Here is an 18,380-nt window from a genome sequence, read left to right on the forward strand (position 1 = left end):
GTGCTTTATTTAAAACTATCAAGTAAGAGTCGAAAATGCAGTTAGGGGAAATGCATTGTAAAAACAAGTATAAAATTAGCTTTTGTGTTAAAAGCAAGCCACGTTTCTTTATATGCTGTTAATTCAGCTGCCTTTTCAAAAAAAATGTACCACATGTAGATTCAAGTAAAATTCATTGTGTTTTCCTCTAATAAGGACATAACACAAAATTAATTCATACAAAATTCAATTGTTATGTGGATTCAAGGGTGTAGTTGGGATGTCTACATACAGACATGACTGGCTATGTCTGAGGAGGGGTGGGTGGCTGAGGTCCAGCTATGGATTGGCAACCTGTTGAGAATGTGTTACTGCATTGCACCCAGTGATTTTGGAGAAACCGCACACACCACAACCCTGACCAGGATAAGGCAGGAAAATGAAGTGAAATGAATGGATTTCTATAAAATTATGTATAATCAATAGTATTACATAACCAACTACTGGTGCAAATACATTTGCATAGAGTTACAGCTTTGACCTGCACATTTAAGAGCAACACTGAGCACAATGCAGCCTTCATGTCAGGAGGACTTTTCAAACTGTGACTTAGTGGGGGATGAAATTCTTGCAAACTTCACCACAGAAGAATATTTTCCATCAGTGATCTCCCTGTCCAAGCTTTATCATGCCATTTTTTAAGCTGATGCGGTAGGCATGTTTTTGTTTTTGTATGAATGCAGCTTAATTGGTCCTGACAGTAACATGACTACTCTTTCAGGGGGAAGAATGTGGTTAGGCATTTCCAACACAGTAGTTCTCCCACAGAAAACCCCTGCAGCCACACAAGCTTTTTTGGTGGAAAAGTCTGGAATCCCTGGTGTAAGTAATTGTAAAGGTTTTTCCAAAGTGTTGGAAAAGTCATAAACTGTGATATAAAAAGGGCATCCCAGAGGCACAGCAGGTAATGTGGTTGACACACAGCATCATCTTGGTTCACTGTTTGTTTTTGAGAAGTTCAGAGTGCTTTAATTTGTACCCACTTCCCAAAACATGCAGATGTGAATTAGCAGCTCTAAATTGGCCTTGGTTGTGAGTGAGTAAATGGGTGTAACGGGGCGGGTCATGCCTGCGAGTGAAGTGCAAGGTGAAGTCCTGCACTTGCAAGAATAAAAAAGAACCCAAGTGTAAGATATTTAACCAGGGTAAAATACTGTAGCTTTTACTGTTTAACCAAGATGGGCTCGCTTATCTGTAGCATGAGCTAGTTTTCTTTTTCCCTCGTTTGCCTGTATTTTTTCCACAAGCTGCATCAAATAAATGCACTCTCTTTTAATGAGTGTTTGTCCCACCAACTGTTTGTGTATTTTGTTTATAACTTTGTTTCTGTTATTTTGGCCACATCTTTCGTGATTGTCCTTATTTTTGTTAGTGACTTTTAGCCATAGTATTGTTCTACCTTGGTTAAAATGTCATGCACTTTATTATCGACTGTTTTTATTTTTGCAGGCGAGGGGCTTCACCTTGTGCTTCAGTAGCGAGAAGTGACCCGTCCCATTACAAATGGGTAGGATTAGAAATGTCACAGTGCACTAAAACTATCACTTTCATTATGCTATGACTCTTTATTCCACAATATGGATTACACGATTGGACCATGAGGCGTACCTTACAGCGATGTGACTTTAAGCTGTGGAGTGTGCAGAATTTTGGCCACTGAAGATCCACTGCCTGCTTCTGACAACACCTGCACCTGAACCTTATAGACACTCGCTGGTTGCAGCTGCTCCACCCTGAGTGAAAACTGATCCTGAAACAAGGAAATAATTATGATTTTAAATACTATCTTTTCCCATTTTACTGTGATTTTACTTTAATAAATTATTAATGATTTTTAATAAGCATGAAGTAGTGTAATTATACAACATTTACAACACAGAGTTTGGTCCAATTGCTTTATATTCAGCCTCAACTGTAAGTCAATTTTGAGAGGAAGAAACTGTGATACATATAGAAAAGTTTCCACCTAAAGTGAATTAAGGTTGCAAGGTGCCCCCTTTGCTGGCCAAAATGGCAAAGCAGTAGGACACATCTCCTAACATGGGTCAGCTGCTGAACAACTTCAGCAGCTGCTGCGTCACACCCAATACTGTTCTATTCTAGTGCCTACTCATCCTCTAGGTATTTAAAACTAAACAAAATGCAACCAAATCAGCAACCAATTATTTTTTTTACTTTTTGTTGTTGTTGGGCAATGATAGCTCAGTGGTTAAGATACTGGACTAGTAATCAGAAGGTTGTCAGTTCAAGCCCCACCACTGCCAAGTTGCCACTGTTGGGCACCTGAGCAAGGCCCTTAACCCTCAACTGCTCAAAATAGTGTTCAGTCATAATTGTAAGTCGCTTTGGATAAATTGTCTGCTAAATGCCGAAAATGTAAATGTTATTTTTTTAATAACATGCAAAGTAACTTACAGGTGCCAGATTTAGTGTTTGAGAGATGAGTGTGTCTGCAGGTTTGTTCACTCGGCTGTTCGAGATTTTGAACCAGGAGAACTGGAATCCAGTGATGGGTGTTTGACCTGGGGCGGCCTCAGAAACCTGCCAGCTGAACAGTCCCTCCAGGGAGCCGTTTACTGTCCTAAACACTGCAGTCAGCTTCTCAGGGCGCTGCAGTGCTTTCTTAGCCTGCAGATGGCGCTCTAGGACAATAACGTACATTATTAGAAACGTTTAAAAACCATACGTTTCAAAGAATTGAACAATAAATGATTCAGCATTAAAACACAGTTTTGGGCAGCACAGTAGTGCAGCTGGCAGAGTGGGTGCCATACATCAACATGTCCAGGGGACCTTTCTTTAATTCTCATTCCTGGTCACTGAATGCGAGGAATTTTCTCCAGGTATCTGATTTTCTTATATCCTATTCAGAATGTGAACTGGCTGCTCCAAATGGACCTATATAGAACATCAGGGGGCACAGGATGCAGTATCATGCTCACCTGCCATGCCAATAGAAGATACAGATGACTACAGCTGGCAAATGCATGGCTACCTGCCTTTTCTGATCTTCACTGGGGACAGCATAGGCTTATGTCCTTTTCTTTGCATGGAGCTGCTGGTTTTGATCTGGTTTTCTTGTTGTGGGGTAGGGGGACTTCATATTAATGCTAACAGTTTTGGAACTGTTCCTTCAGAGATCAAACTACATTTGATCAGTCAGACAAAGGAATTTGTAGTTTTGCTTCCAACATAGTTTATATTTGTTTTTATTATACAGTTGCTTACTTTTAAAAATACAGTGCCAGAATGTAAAAACGTCTTTTGTTTTGTTAACATAGAGATAGCAATCTGATGTATGAACATTGTTCAAAAACCTTGACTTACCATCATTGACACAAGATAGGAGTTTCTTCCCACGGCCTTTTAGTGTTGAGCACTGTGGGGTAGTAACAGAGGTCACAGCCCCGGCCTTTTCACCATGTTCAGAGAGGGGCATCACAGCCATCTTATACTTACAGGCAAAGAGAAGTCCTGTGATAACATAATGTGTGCCCTGAGGGAAAGAGAAACATGGTAACAGTGATATAACAAGTCACGACACACAGTCTAGCTAATATCCCAAAAAAGCAAAAACACCGCAGGAAGAATGTAAAATGGATCTGTAACTGAAGGGGAGCAAAATATCCTTAAGGAAATTATCACAAAATAATAAGGAGAGGGAGTGTGCAATAAATCAAGCTATGTAGGATTAGACTGAGTCAATGAAACTGAATAATTCCCAGCTCTCCAGATGGGAAATCAGATACTGATCCCTTTATCCACAGCACATTTGTGTTGTAAAAAGAATGGCTGTACTTTTCACACATTTTCATTACCCTCACTACCAGCCCATGACGGATTGCTTCTGGAAATATAAGTATCTTTGGCTGCCGTGCCAGTAAATGCCTTATATCTAGATTTAAACTAGGCTTCTATGGGAACAGCAACAAAGGCGCAGCCTAATCGTCATCGTATTGAATAAAACTTATATAAGAAGAAATGTACAGACAATGTGCAGGTCTTTTGTTATTATCCAAGGCAGGGTAACAAGAATATTTGTACACTGTGATCACTACTGATATGTAATTACTTGGCAGTGATTAATTTGGCATTTCTTTACACCTATGTAGGTGTGGTTAGCTTTCAAGACAATTTTAAACAGTGAAACGTTTCCTTTATTGTAATTTAACCCCTTTAGAGGTTTTTTTTCAGCTGAATCACAATAGTTGTTGCTGGTTCCATGTGATGTATCGGCACTAGAAGTGTCTGTACAAAGACCACCTTTCCCTGCTGCTTAAAAAATAAGCAGTCCATGCCCTGTGCATTCCTATGTTTATTAAACAATATATAGTTTCTCTTTGCACTCATGTTGGCTGGTAGGTCCAAACCCAAGCTGACTCCAGGTCATCCAGGGTGTCTCATATCCACCAGCCTATAATGACCTTGCTTAGCTATGTATGGAAAGCATTTCCAGACCTTCGCAATATAAAAAACCTGCAAAAACAATGCAGATACTTTTTTCCATTTTTATGCAGGCTAAAAACAGCCTAAATCACTCATACATAGCCAAGTAAAAATGGTAGACCTACCTGTACAGTAGCCTTGTTCTCTGTCTTGGTCACATTATTAGCGCATACCTCTGGAAACCAGCTTAAAAGGTATGATGTGGAACCCCTCTGGTTTTCTGTATGGCGAAACATAAGAGCACACAGTATATTAGATTGGGTGATTCAGTCTGTGCACTGGCTGAATTTTCAAAAGCAAGAACCAAATGGCTGTACGGACATATTTTAATAGCCTTTTTCCCCTTCCTGTTCTGTGTCCGTGCAGCATTACGTCTTTCATCAAACTCATCTCCCACAGTGCATCAGGTTGACTGAGGCCCAAAGAGCCATCTCCCCTCATCTGCTTTTCATTTTACAGTCATATTGATATTATTAAATCTGTCTTCGTGTGCCTCTTCACCTCTTTCCAAGAGATAGCGGTAAATCAGCACCCCCTGTTTATGATGCTTTGTGGTTTTTGCAGAATCGCCTCTTTGAAGAGCATCATGTCACCAAAGGAGTATTTTCAGAACAAGCTTACTTAGCAAACTTAGTGTAATGTGTTGGAGGAGGTACAGAGAGGACACCATAGTGAGAGGGACTGTATATTTAGGCTGGATTAAATTCATCATGAGGCTCGAGTCTTCGTAACACACTTCAATAAAACATTAGTCACCTTGCTGCTTTGCCTTGGCTTCAACAATTTTAAAGACACAGACTGATTTGTGTTTAAAATAATTCGTTTAGTCATTCATCCTTTGTCTGTTTAACCACCGCTTTATCCTGGTTACGGCCATGGCTAAATTTTTACATCTAAAATCTTTTTTGAATACAGCTACACTGAAATAATAATAATAACACATGGAAATTAGATTAAAACCTCAGCTTAGTTACACCAATTAGGCATAACATTATGACCACCTCCTTGTTTCTACACTCACTGTCTATTTTATCAGCATTTTATCCACTCACACCAGCACAACGCACACTAACACACCACCACCATGTCAGTGTCACTGCAGTGCTGAGAATTATCCAACACCTAAATAATACCTGCTCTGTGGTGGTCCTGACCATTGAGGAACAGAGTGAAAGCAGGCTAAAAAAGTATGTAAAGAAACAGATGGACTACAGTCAGTAATTGTAGAACTACAAAGTGCTCCTATATTGTAAGTGGAGCTGATAAAATGGACAGTGTGTGTAGAAACCAGGAGGTGGTTTTAATGTTATGGCTGATCGGTGTATATATGTGTTGCTCCAACAACACTGCATTGGATCGTGACAGTGTAAGATGTCATTTTGAGGGCAGTGGTGATAGTAATCAAAGGTTGCTGCTTTTAGCCCCAGCACCACCAAGATGCGACTGTTGGGCCCTTAAGCAAGACCCCTAACCCTATATTGCTTGAGTCTGAGCGTCATACTTGAAACGCAATGTTAAAGACACTTGGTAGACACTTGGTAGATTCTGATTCTGTTCTGTAGTGCCTGGACATTAAACATCAATCTTCCCCGACACCACTGTCTAGTAAGGCATTCTAGCTACCACACAGGCACAAGAACATATGAGACGGTAAGTGTAAGATGTGCAAAGCACTACTTTTTGCTTTACTTGCCTGGGAGTCGACTCTTCCAGAACACCTTGACCTGCAGCTGATTGTTATGGTAGTGGGGGGCAGCAGCCTCCAGTCGGAGAACTCTAGAAGACGATCGAGAAATGGGCAGCTCATTGGAGAAGTCTCGGGAAAGTGATGAGGAGCCTGCCGGGAGGAAAGGAGAATCACATTTACTGAGTGGAATTCATTTGTCATGACCTTTGTGGGGCATTTCATGATTGGTAGCCTGATCACAGATTCTCAGTAGGATGTGCAAAGAAAAGGTTTTTTCTCCCAAAGTGGAAGCAGATGTACATTTTTATAGATATGAAAATGTATGTGAGTAACCAGTCACTGCAGCTGAATAAATAAGGTGAATATGACACAGGATTAACACGTTATGAGATGCTATTGCACTTCATTTGCAAAAGTCATGTATTTCTGTGTCCACTAAACAAACAGCAGCTCATTAAGCATTGGTCATTTAATACTCAGCCTACACTGATTTAGATGAATATACTCTATAGTCCTAGCAGTGTTTTGGACAGCTCATAAGGGAATACTGTGGGCTGATAAAAATGAAGGAAAAAATAAAGACATAAAAATGACCATAGGGGAACAATAATAAGTGCAAGGCACATGCATTATGTATGTTTGAAAAATGGACTCAATCGCTGTATTATTTACCCTGCCAGTAAGCAATGTAAAAAGCACAGACTGAAGGTCTCCACTGAACTCTCAAACTTTCTTGCTATGTCTGGAATTAGTTTTGGCCGAATTAGTGAATGATTTATAAAGCATAATTAAAAGCAGAAAACAACAATGGGGATAAACTTTCATTTGCTATTGAAATGTGGTTTTTTCTTGGGTTGATTAACATAACTAATGCTAAATTAAACCCTGGTGGGTTGAATCAGTCAGGGCAGCCCCCACAAGGCTCTGTTTAGTGACTCAAATTTCAACTGGTCACAGATAAGCACTGATCCAAAGTTCCGATACAAGCCAGGAAAGTGCTACTAGCGAAAGAGGTTAACTTCTTTCATCTGAGGAAAAATGACCCCAGTTTAGGTGCTAACAAGCAAACCCCTGTAAGAAGACAACTGTTGGATATAACAGGACTCCAACAGCCAGTATTTTTATCTGTGTTTATAATGGCCCTGATGTATGATTACCAGTGACAATGCTGAGTAATAGATCTAGGAAGATGAGAACAAAGAACATGAATATTTTACATTTGACAGCCATCCTGTTAAGTTTATGTTCTTGGAATGAAACCTGGAGCATTGGCTTAAAACTGTAAAATAATTCATTACAATACACGCAGTTCCCAAAAGATCTTAAAACAAATTTATGATCAAGTGAGCAGATGCTATAACAAATGTCCAACAGATTCAACACTTACCAGTAGTAGCAGCGGTGGTAAACGAGACCTGTACACGGCCACTCTTTAAGCGCTTCTGTCCCCAGAATGAGATTGCCTGAATGTGTGCTACATAGTGTGTATCAGGCTGAAGTCCACCCAGCTCCATCTCAGTCAGTGTCTATGAAAAGAACACAAATCCCGAAAATGTATTAAAAGCATTAGAAATTAAAGCCCACATTTCTTTTGTACTGTTTGTCTGTGTTGAATATCCTGTATTACATTTGTATTGGAGTTCTTAAATTATACTTAAAGATCACCTCCCACGTTTTATTTTATTTTTATGACTGCCACTACTTAATCCTGGTCAGATCGCATTGGGTTTGGTTTCACAAAATCAATGGTTAGTTTACCAATTCAAAATCCCCCCTCAGTAACAGCCAATCATGTCTGTATGTAGACAACAAATGGCCAGTGGCACCGCTAGGGATTTGAACCCTGTTAGAAGGCTAGTATTTACTTGTGATTACACTGAAATAGGCTCCCAGGAATTACAGGAGCTACTGTAGATATAACTGCGGATAGTCGTAAGGCTGGTGATGAGATGAATGTGTCACAAGTCCATCAAAGTGCATCAAACCCTTTTGTGTATGCATCCTTGCTCCAAACTCATGTGGACAGCCAGGCACGTGTGCATCGTTAACCCAGCACCTCACAATATACAGAGGTTGAAGGACTGGCTGGTTATGCCCTGGTACCAGATACCACAGGACTCCTTCAGATGTCTTGTGGAGTCCATGTCTCGATAGGTCAGAACTGTTTTGACAGCATATTTAACGGGTGGTCCTAATGTTTTAGCTCTTTGGTGTGACCTGGTCAATTAAATGATGAGTTATATTGGTTTTCTCTGTCCGCTGGGAATTTTTGTGGTGTGTTATGAATTAGCTTTAGTTTTTACATCTGTTCAGTGTTTTCACCAGTCTGACTTTTAAAAAGTCTGACAGTTTAAAAAGTAGCCTGAAACCTTGTTTAGCTTTTCTGCTAACGCTGCATTAAAGTCATATGGCAGAAATAATTATTTTCACAGTGTTACTGGTAAACCTTTAGTATAGGAATTCCCTGTTAAACTATTGAAAGCGTTTTCGCTGTTGATGCACCAGTTTACCTCAGTGCATCACAAACCCACATATTTACTCACACCTAGTAGCAATTAACACTAACTGCTCCACTAACTGGCCTGTTTTTGGGGTCAGAAGAAACTAGAATAAACCAGAACAAACACATGGACATATAAAGAACATGTCAAGCTCCTCACAGACCATGACCAAAGACTAGCACTTATCACTTTGGTGTATAATATCTCATTGCTATTACTATTATATATAATTACTGAAGAATAAATGAGTCCCTAGATCACTACATCAGACTTAAAGTATAAAGTATGATCAAATCAAGCACCTCCTGTGTGCAAGCTGGCTCCTGCAGTCATTGCTTTTTTACTATGATTGACGGGATATCTAAACAGAAGTCTAAACAGAGCTTCCTTAACACTGGTAGACCAAACAAAGTGGCCAGCAGGAGAGCTGTTGATTCTACAATTGAGGGAACTAAGAGCCAGCACTTGTGACATTAATGGTGAATAATGAGCTTCTATGTCTATGCTCTATTGAATAGCCAAAACATGTGTTTCACAAGTATGTGGATGAACAAGCTCGGTGAAATTGATGTCTGTAAAGCTCTGCCATGTCACTGTGGAGCCACATGTTATGAATTCCAGATCTTGAACACTCCTTTATCTAATCGGCTGATAGAAAAGTGAGTCGGCTTGAGCAAAAACAGTGTAAGGAAAGCATGGTAGTGATTTTCTTTTATGTCCGATATCGGTATTGGCTTAGATAGGTGTGTATTATCACAACTGAGTTAAGATTCACATGTAAAACTAATGTGTTTCTGTGTGCATTTCTGTACAAAACTATTTTATTTCTGTGCTTACTTTTTTATATATAAATTGAATTTATTTCTGTGTATATTTCTAAACAAAACCACTGTTTTTGCACACATTTGTACAACTAAAATGGTTCTGTGTCTTTCAACATAACTGCAGCATGTATCAACATACTGCTGCATACACTTCTATATACAGCTTCTATATTTCTGTGTATGCATGGTGCTCTTACTCGTAATTACTGTATATGCTGTACATAATACTGTTACACTGCAATACTGCCATCACGCCTTCTGAAATATATGATATATGCTTTATGATTTCTTATTTATTTTTAGAAACATAATAAATCTTCATCCAGCATCCAGTTTAAACCCGTTCACCCAGTTTTCAATGCTTCCTTTTACATGCAGTAAAAAACCCTTGACCTTCAGTGAGTATTACACATGACTGCTTGAGCCTCCAACACTAACATTTTCATAGTGTGCCTCATAACGAGTGGCCTAACATTCTGCAGCTCCTGCACAACTGTTGATAGTTACATGGTGAACATACAGGAACGTGAAGTTGTTCTATTATCCATACAGTTGAGTGAAGCCTGGAGCAGAAGATTCTCAGGTTGGATGAAAGACAGTCATTGTATGGAAAACCTATTCTCACAAACTGCCGTAAAATGTGGCTGGACTGGCCTCGGCTACTCGATGTGGAAATATAGTAAGAGCCCTTGTAAAAATCCTATAATATCAAGCTGGAGAAACAGACTTCCATCTCTACCAGGAAAAGGGAATGAAAGCAGTAAGACATTTTAAGTGGGTGAAAGTGGGCTATCAGTCAGCCATTAAAAAAGTCACATGGTCACATTTAGCCGTCCTGATGTAGTTTCTACTCCTGTAACACATTAAATATTCCACCACCGTCTTTTTCTGTAAACGTAACGTTTTAAACAAATAAGCAAAAACAAAGGAACAAAGAGAATGCTGAACTAATTTGCTTGTTGTGTTCAATGGTGCATAGTTCTAAGCCCATTTCATGCTCAGATGACAAAGATATAAAGTTGCAGTCTTTTTCACCACTGTGTCCTGGATTAAAGTAGTCCCTAACCCTAGCTGGTTTGAACTGATGTGTTATGTGATATGCAAGTATAAAACGTTTAAAAAAGCCATTTTGAAAAGCTTTCCTTGATTAATAGGCTACCGTTCATTCACATGTACGGCTTTCTCACATCCAGAAGTTACGGCATTGTAAAAACAAATTACCTAATCAAAACCATTTTAGGGTTTGGCTCCGAGGAAAATCCAAAGGTTATAGTAAAATATGATGATCACAAGAGCAGATGGTGTCTTTGTTCTACAGAGGCTTTGTGGCGAAATAAATACACCAGCTGCCACTTTATTAGAACACAGGTGGTGCACACGAGTTCAACACCTGCAAATCAACACTGGCCAAAACCTGAAGCGCCCCTGGATAGCTATGAAGAGGCCGCAGAAGATAAATTCTTAAGATTTACCTTAGATTTAAGGCTTCCTTCGCCTGAAGGGCTGACAGAATAATAGTCAGTGAGTAACTCCCCTATCTTTACAGGTGCCAGACTACTTTCATTACTAAGAGATACAAACAGATAATTCATAAACTCCAACAGCTGCGGAAGTTAAGAAACCTCACAGGACCTCATTGGGCTCTGGCACGACTGTAGTACTACTTTTTCTGCAAAATGCATTTTCCACTCACAAGTCATATTCAATGCCCAACCCCCTGCTGGCTAGCAGTAAAGGTAAGACAGAAAAATATGTGCAGCGTTTGGTGCCAGAGTTAGAGGACTGTTTGGCTGAGAGGCGATATGAGCCGCGCTGGGGAAGCCTTACCCCGTCTGCGACCCTGCTGCTCTCCTTCCAGCTTTGGCCACTCCAGGTTACTTTGTAATGGTGGAGTGGCAGGTCTCCCTCTCCAGGGGGGTCCCAGCGAAGCAGCACGCTCACTCGGCCATCAGCGTTCACCGTCTGGTTCTCAACCCTGACGTTCTGTGGCCTCTCAGGGGGGAACGGGTCTGTAACAGGGAGAAAAGAAACATGTATTCTAGGTTGCTGCTTCTCATCACATTTGATTGTACTTCCCTTGTGTAACTTGCTGCCAAAGGGAAAAGAGAATGTCCACATGAATCAGAGATGCAGAAAGAAACCAAATCAAGAAGTCATGGAATTTAAATTTTATAATGATCAATGTGAGAGGTGACTTAACCTCAACGAGGACAGAAAATTATCGTTTGACTGCACTGGGCTGCATTGTTAACTTTTCATTCTTTTTTACATTGCCAGAGGAAGGGGCTCAGAAGGATGTAACACCTAATAAAACAGGAGTTATCTGACCTACCAGCAAATAATTTCAATAAATTCACATCGTTTTCATTAGACCAACATAAGAAAGAGTCTGCCAGAATTATTAGGTTATTAGAAAAAAATGCCTTACACAAGGACTGGGTTTCACATTGTTTTTCTATTTTTACTTCTGTTTTTCTGCTTTCGTGGTGTTTCATGGTTTTGGCTGCATATGGATTGTTTTCACAAGCCTGCGCCATAGCTCAGCAGGCCGTATGTATGACTGCATGTGTGTGGATGTGCGTGTGGGTAATTGTGGTGGATGAATCTGAGGTGGAACAGATATATGATGAATTGAGACTCAGTCTCATGCTGCTGGGTGGGGTAAACCAACCTTCCACATCCCAGCCAGGGGTGTCAACGTCATGTTGTCTGAACACATACAGACACGTATAGACGTAACAGCCTCAATCTGCTCCTCATTTCACAGCAGTCTCACCTCATCACAATATTTTGGAAAGTTGCTAGGCTTACAATTTACCCATAACTGGAATACTGTTCCATTCGTACTGACCCAATTTGCACAAAATCGTAAACTTAAACTTATCGAGCATGTTTAAGTGTTTTAGGTTAAAAGGATTATTAGTTTTAAGTTGAAAACAGAAGTAGAATCTGATGCTCTGGACTGTGTTTAGGACTAGCAGTACTTAATGGCAGTAATTTCTTTTTAGCGGTAGTGTCAATGTGTTTTGAATCTGCTTTCACAATGCAGGCCTGAGCACTGTCTCATTTCATCTCAGCAGTAGTGCTGGCTTTAGAGCAGAGGCTCTGAGACTGGGACTCCTAAAATGGGTAAATTATTTGTTCATTTATTAACATGAACACAAATGGTAAAATATGTTTTAAAAACGCATGAAACATTGCCTGGGAACACCTGCATAATAAATACTAAATCGCTAAATATTAAAAATGCCATTACATTTTTAGACATTCACAACCACACACCCTGTAGCTTACTGCTAATAAACTGCTCGTTTGTCACAGACAGACAAACACAGGGTTGGGCAGTTGTGGAATACAAGTGTTCGGATTACAGCATGTATTTAGAATACAAAATTAAGTATTCACATTTTGGTCAAGATCATTTTAAAAGTACATGTACACTTTTTTTCACATAGAGCAGCTTTTTTTCTTACAGCACTATTTATACTTCACAAGAGTTGGCAGAAACTGTGACACGCTGTGGCACACTCTACAGTGCTTTAAACTGGGTTTAGGACTAAGCAATGTAAAAAAAAAACATAGTTCATCACATGCACGAATTCACAAAAAGACTGTAATATGCAATAAAGAGTGAAAGAGATTATACAGAATGATTACTATGTGTTGTTTACTATGAGTAGAAAAACATATCTAGAATTCATCTGATTTCCTGATTTTTTTCAACATTTTGGTTTGGCTTCCCAATAATCCAAAGTCCAAATTCGATTTTTATGCCCTGTTGAAGTCAGCAACTCTGAGCATCCGTACAAAAACAAAGATTTGATTTCGTGCTTGGAGGCAACCCCCGATCAACACACATGTGGTCCGGCTGCCCACTTTTAAGGTTGCAAGCGGAAAAACTGTCACTTGGATTTTTCCTCACAGAGTCATTTGGCCTCAGAGGACAAACCTTTCATCTTCAGATATCCTTAAGCAATGGCAGCTACGCACATGACCTCTGACCCTCAGCATTCTTCATGCACCCTACACCCCCACCACTCATATGTCTCATGGCAATTTGATGAAAGTTGCATGTTTTGTGACCCCAAGGAAGGAAAAGAGAGCCATATGGTTGAAAAGGCTCTCTAAACTGTGGTTAATATGATTCTCTGATGCAGTTTCTGCACATGTAGCTGCAAGATTAAAAAAACAAACTGTACTTGCCAGAGGAGTTAACCAGTGAAACTGTTTTATTTACATGCTTATTTAAAGTGCTGTTCATCTTTAAAATTAAATAAAAATCGATCTGAGTCACCCGCATGCAATTATAGTTTAGACTTGGCTTTTCAAGAGACTCATTTTTGGAGAATTACAAATCTAGTACCCCTGTTGTCTGTGACAATTGAAAGTATGTCTATGAGAGATTGATTGGACCATGAAGTGTGTAAACATAATCATGGCATTCAACAGACACTTTTATTCAAAGCAAGCAATAAAAGGTTAAGACTGTTGCACCAACACTCCAGTATTTAGACTCTGTTTTTTCTTTAATGCATTTGTTTGTTTCATCCATGGAAAAGTCTATTCTGGAATATCTCTCCTTGTTCACTAGAACTTGTTTAATATCTGACACAATATCTAAGCATGAGCAATGGGCTGTGTGTGTGTGTGTGTGTGTCTGTGAGTGGGAGTTGAGTGGATCAGACTGTGATGATGTACAGGCTGCAGAACTGCTTCGGTTTGAAGCAAGCCAGTTCTAAACAGGACCGACTCTGGTGTTGCTGAACTGCTGCGAAGGATTTGCAGGCTCCACAGTAAGTCCACTTACTTTACTGTTCCACTGTTCCATAATACTGCACTGAAGCTTTGCCCATATATCTCAGAACGTTGCCGGCTAGATTCAAGTACAAGTAGATGATGTAAATCTTCACCAGGGATTTAAGAAAAGGGTAGCAGTTTACCTCGTGTTGAGAAGAAGTGCTTGCTGGGAGTAGTGAAGCCACGTGTGCCTTGGCTGTTGACGGCACTCACTCGAAACTGGTACCACCTGTGGGGACGCACGTCCTTCAACACGGCTCGTTCTTCCATGGTCTGGCAATGAAAGAGAGGCCACAGTAGAATTGATTAATCTAAATCAGAAGAAAGAACTCTATCATTAGTGTAATGACCAGTTGATTGTTTGCAAGGAGATCTCAGCAGACCTGCTGAAAAGCACCATTTAGATGTTCCTATCAATTTCCCTTCAGTTCATGTTGGAAGTAAATGGAGATGACAATGGACTATTTGTTTCAAAAGTCGATTGATTTTTTCGGTTTAAATCTTAAAGGCCCTATTAGAGACCGCTGAAATCACATCCATGGATGAGCTCAGCCTCTCTCAGAGAGTATTCAATAAAGCACACAATCTGCAAGCAATTGGACAGTGACAATTATTATTGACTTGGCAAAATCCTCCAGCACATTAGACTTTGATTTAAATGAATTGCCATTACTAAAAAGAAACGCTTTCATTTGAGCACTTGTTTGTTCAGAAGAAGTCGAAGATAAAGCACGGCATATTTAATGCAGTCCATTTTAAAAGGGCAAATGTTACTGAGAAGTTGGCTGCTCACTGATATTGCTGAATCATTAGCCAAGCACTGATCTAGAACTGATTCTAGATTTGGACACGGTAGTTGTCTCAAAGAGATGAAGACCAGTTTCACTGCCAAAACAGCATGTCATCATCTTGCTAAGAAATCAGAATGCATTAATCAGACTGTATGGCAAACAAATTCTGGGCCAGTCAGCGGATGACTATAGAAAATAATTCATTTGATTATATTCGAATAGAATATAATTCATAAAAGAAAAGAAACTGTAGGACTTTCCAGGATGAAGGCTTATATTATAAAAGAAGAATAGATCATTGTGATCTCTGAGGGTTTTCTGCATAATGCAAAACAAAAACTGGTAAGTGTCTAGTGATGTCTGTGAGTCGCACAGACTGTAAAGCATTCGCAAACACATACAACACATGATATTAATTTCACAGCATTTCAGAAAGAAATGGAAATTGGAAGAAAGTGTATTACTGGCATTCTTGAATTTTCCAACCAATGTAGATGCAAACAGCCTTGAACCAAAAGGCATTGTTTTTTAATACAATATTCTAAGGTACAGAAACTACCAAAAAGTGTCTCTAAACAGTTATATTTATAGTGCACGATGTATGTCTGGTATAATCGGTTTACTGGACTTGTATAAGGTCACAAGTAACAATTCGGTTCTCTGGTGGTGCAGCAGTCCATTACACTAGCCCACCACATACGGGCCAGCCGTGGTCTACACAGATATGATTGCCTGCGTCTGAAGAGAGTACAAAAATGGACTGGTGCCCCTTGCCCGGGTGTAAAACTGGACCTGATTTGACCCTGACCAGCATAAAGCGGTTGATGAAAATGAAGTTAAATGAACTACTGTGATACAATGTAAATTCAATAAAAACACAGTCCAGTACGTCTACAATTACCACAAATGTTTTTATTTCTGTAATTTTTGTGGCTATTGACTTCCTGACTGTTTTTCTTCAAGTTTAATCAGGACTGTTGACAGTATGGCTTTTTTTTTAACAAGGACTCAAATTCATTCTCTCATTCCAAGGAGCTTATTTGGAAAGGAAACTGGTGATTGTGGGAGTAAAATTTTAATTTCATAGGGCTTCTTGACATTATGTAAATACTTTTTGTTTAGTTTTGTCTGTTGATGGCAAATTGATTTGAGTCTTAAATATTTTTTGACTTGAAAATGATCTAGGTACCCCTAGATCTGGATTTGTATTCACATTTTCCAAAAACACACTGGTAAACAGAGTGGAGATGAATAAGTTAGTGTGCTTGTGATGCCCTGTGATGAACTGGCATCCAGTTCAGGGTGTACTTCTAATTTGCACCCAGAGTTTCCATGATCAAGTCTAGAACCACAGACTCGGATACAGTGGTTACTTAAAAAGACATGGATGATAAATGAGCCTTTAAAATTGCAGTTTGTTTTAGTTTTGAAACGTATGACTATTCTGATTTGCCATATTACTAGTTTTTCATTTTAGATCGTAATTGACAATTAAAAAAGAAAAAAGCAGGTTGTTCCAGTGTGGCAGGTTTTACATGCCTGACATATATGACATTATATATTTTAGAATGACTGAGCTCATACTAGAGACTATACTAAGGATCTCTTAGGTATATGTATAGTCTGAGTATTTCCATTGGCCCAGCGGTAACATAAAAACTAATTGCAAATACAGTCATTCATTCAGAACATAAACTTTTATACTAATTCGGACAGAGATGATGGTAGTGGCAAGTACACTGTTGGTTGTTCTCTTACCATAAGAACTGTGTGCCAAGGTGAGGCGTCGTCTTCGCTGGGATGAATGCCATGGTTCCATCTCCTCTGCAGTATATAGAGAACTGGCTCAATGGACACATTGAATTTGGACATCCACGTCACTTCCAGCTGTCCTTGCGTATCCTCTAAAAAGGCCATGTCTTTCCTTGGCTTTAGAGGGACGCCTATAAAACAGGAAATTAATATGAGGAAAAGCAGCTACGTTATTGCATATTCTTCATGCTAAAATGTCTGGCAAGTGAGGGTGACAGCAAATCTTTAGAATGATGTGATATTACAGTGCCACATGAAAAATGGTAGATGGTTTGTACATATTAGACAATAAACCAAAGAGAACGCACTAAAGACAAAGTGAATGAAATGTTTGTTTGGTGAGCTGTACTGCTCTGTGATGATTAGTCTTAGAAATACTCGGCCAGTTCCAACAGTTCTTTGAATTGATATTTCAAAGCCTTCCAACAGCGGATTATTCATGTTTGTTGGAACTTATTGAGTTGTGTACTCTAGATCTTAAATCATTAAGACAATGTAAAATTAAAATTAAAATCCATTTTTCTTTAGGGATTTGATGCATGTCCAAATAAAACAGAGAAAACTAGCTGATAGCTGAGACAGTAGAGAAGTGAAACATGACGTTATTGGTTAACATTCTTCTTTCCTCCCACATACGCATTGTGAAAAGAAGTGCTTGAAGTTGGGAAAAAGTCGGCACTCCCTTTAATCCCATGTTGGCATGTGTATCAGCCAGTATCTGTAAATCATAAGTAATACGTTTTACATTTTGACTTAACATGACTTGTATTGTACTAGACTACTCGAGAGAATGGGAACAGGTGAGTGTCATGTACGGCCCCCTGGGTAATGTGGTTTATATACAGTCATGATCAAATGCCAAGAAGCTGATATGAAGAGGACAAAAACAGTACCAGCAGCTTGTGAGAAGTGCTGGTACGCAAGAAAAAGTAACAGTACAGAGAAAATTGTAGACATAATTACTGGCCCACTTTGAACACTGGGAACAAAATACAAAACCAGAAACACACTGGACAGGGTGGCAATCTATCACAAGGCTTTAGCCATCCCCAGACATAGGCAATCATGTCTGCCTGTGTCTGTTCAACTGACTGATAGCCTGGAGAGAGCAGTGGTGGGCTAGCGTAATAGACCGCTGCACCACCCTGGTTTAATATACTGCAATCATAAACACCCGGCAATATCAAAACGTAATAACTCCTACAGCAGCAGGAAAAGGTTTGTAAACTACTTCAAATTACAATTGAACTCATATTAATAAACACACCCTTTTACTTAAAATAGTAACACTAACTATTGTACATACAATTTATTTAGTGGACATATAACCAGAGACTTTTTACAGTTCTCTGAATTGTGTTTTACTCAGAGCATTAATTGTAAGTTTGTAAGAATCTCAGCAGGGCTGCCAACCTGGACCAAATGTCTACACAAACACAATTTACCGTGTTTGAAGGAGGGAAGGTCGGACAGGGTTTTTCCA

At 39.5% G+C, this 18,380-nt stretch overlaps 1 protein-coding gene across 4 annotated transcripts in view; it reads right to left on the bottom strand.

The window, feature by feature from the left end:
* anos1b (anosmin 1b) overlaps window positions 1-18,380 on the bottom strand; it is a 49,894-nt gene that overhangs the window by 3,599 nt on the left and 27,915 nt on the right. For 2 of the 4 annotated variants that reach the window (XM_063012855.1, XM_063012857.1), the window contains 9 exons: window positions 16,844-17,028; window positions 14,438-14,567; window positions 11,325-11,506; window positions 7,560-7,698; window positions 6,179-6,322; window positions 4,611-4,705; window positions 3,367-3,535; window positions 2,455-2,681; window positions 1,653-1,789 (listed from right to left, as the gene is read on the bottom strand). In XM_063012855.1, the coding sequence (XP_062868925.1) occupies window positions 1,653-1,789; window positions 2,455-2,681; window positions 3,367-3,535; window positions 4,611-4,705; window positions 6,179-6,322; window positions 7,560-7,698; window positions 11,325-11,506; window positions 14,438-14,567; window positions 16,844-17,028 (1,408 nt within the window). Of the gene's footprint in view, window positions 1-1,647; window positions 1,790-2,454; window positions 2,682-3,366; window positions 3,536-4,610; window positions 4,706-6,178; window positions 6,323-7,559; window positions 7,699-11,324; window positions 11,507-14,437; window positions 14,568-16,843; window positions 17,029-18,380 lie in introns of those variants that run through there. The other 2 variants (XM_063012856.1, XM_063012858.1) reach the window with 2 other exon arrangements.

The sequence above is a fragment of the Trichomycterus rosablanca genome, chromosome 17 (genome assembly GCF_030014385.1).
Source record: "Trichomycterus rosablanca isolate fTriRos1 chromosome 17, fTriRos1.hap1, whole genome shotgun sequence".
Lineage (NCBI taxonomy): Eukaryota > Metazoa > Chordata > Actinopteri > Siluriformes > Trichomycteridae > Trichomycterus > Trichomycterus rosablanca.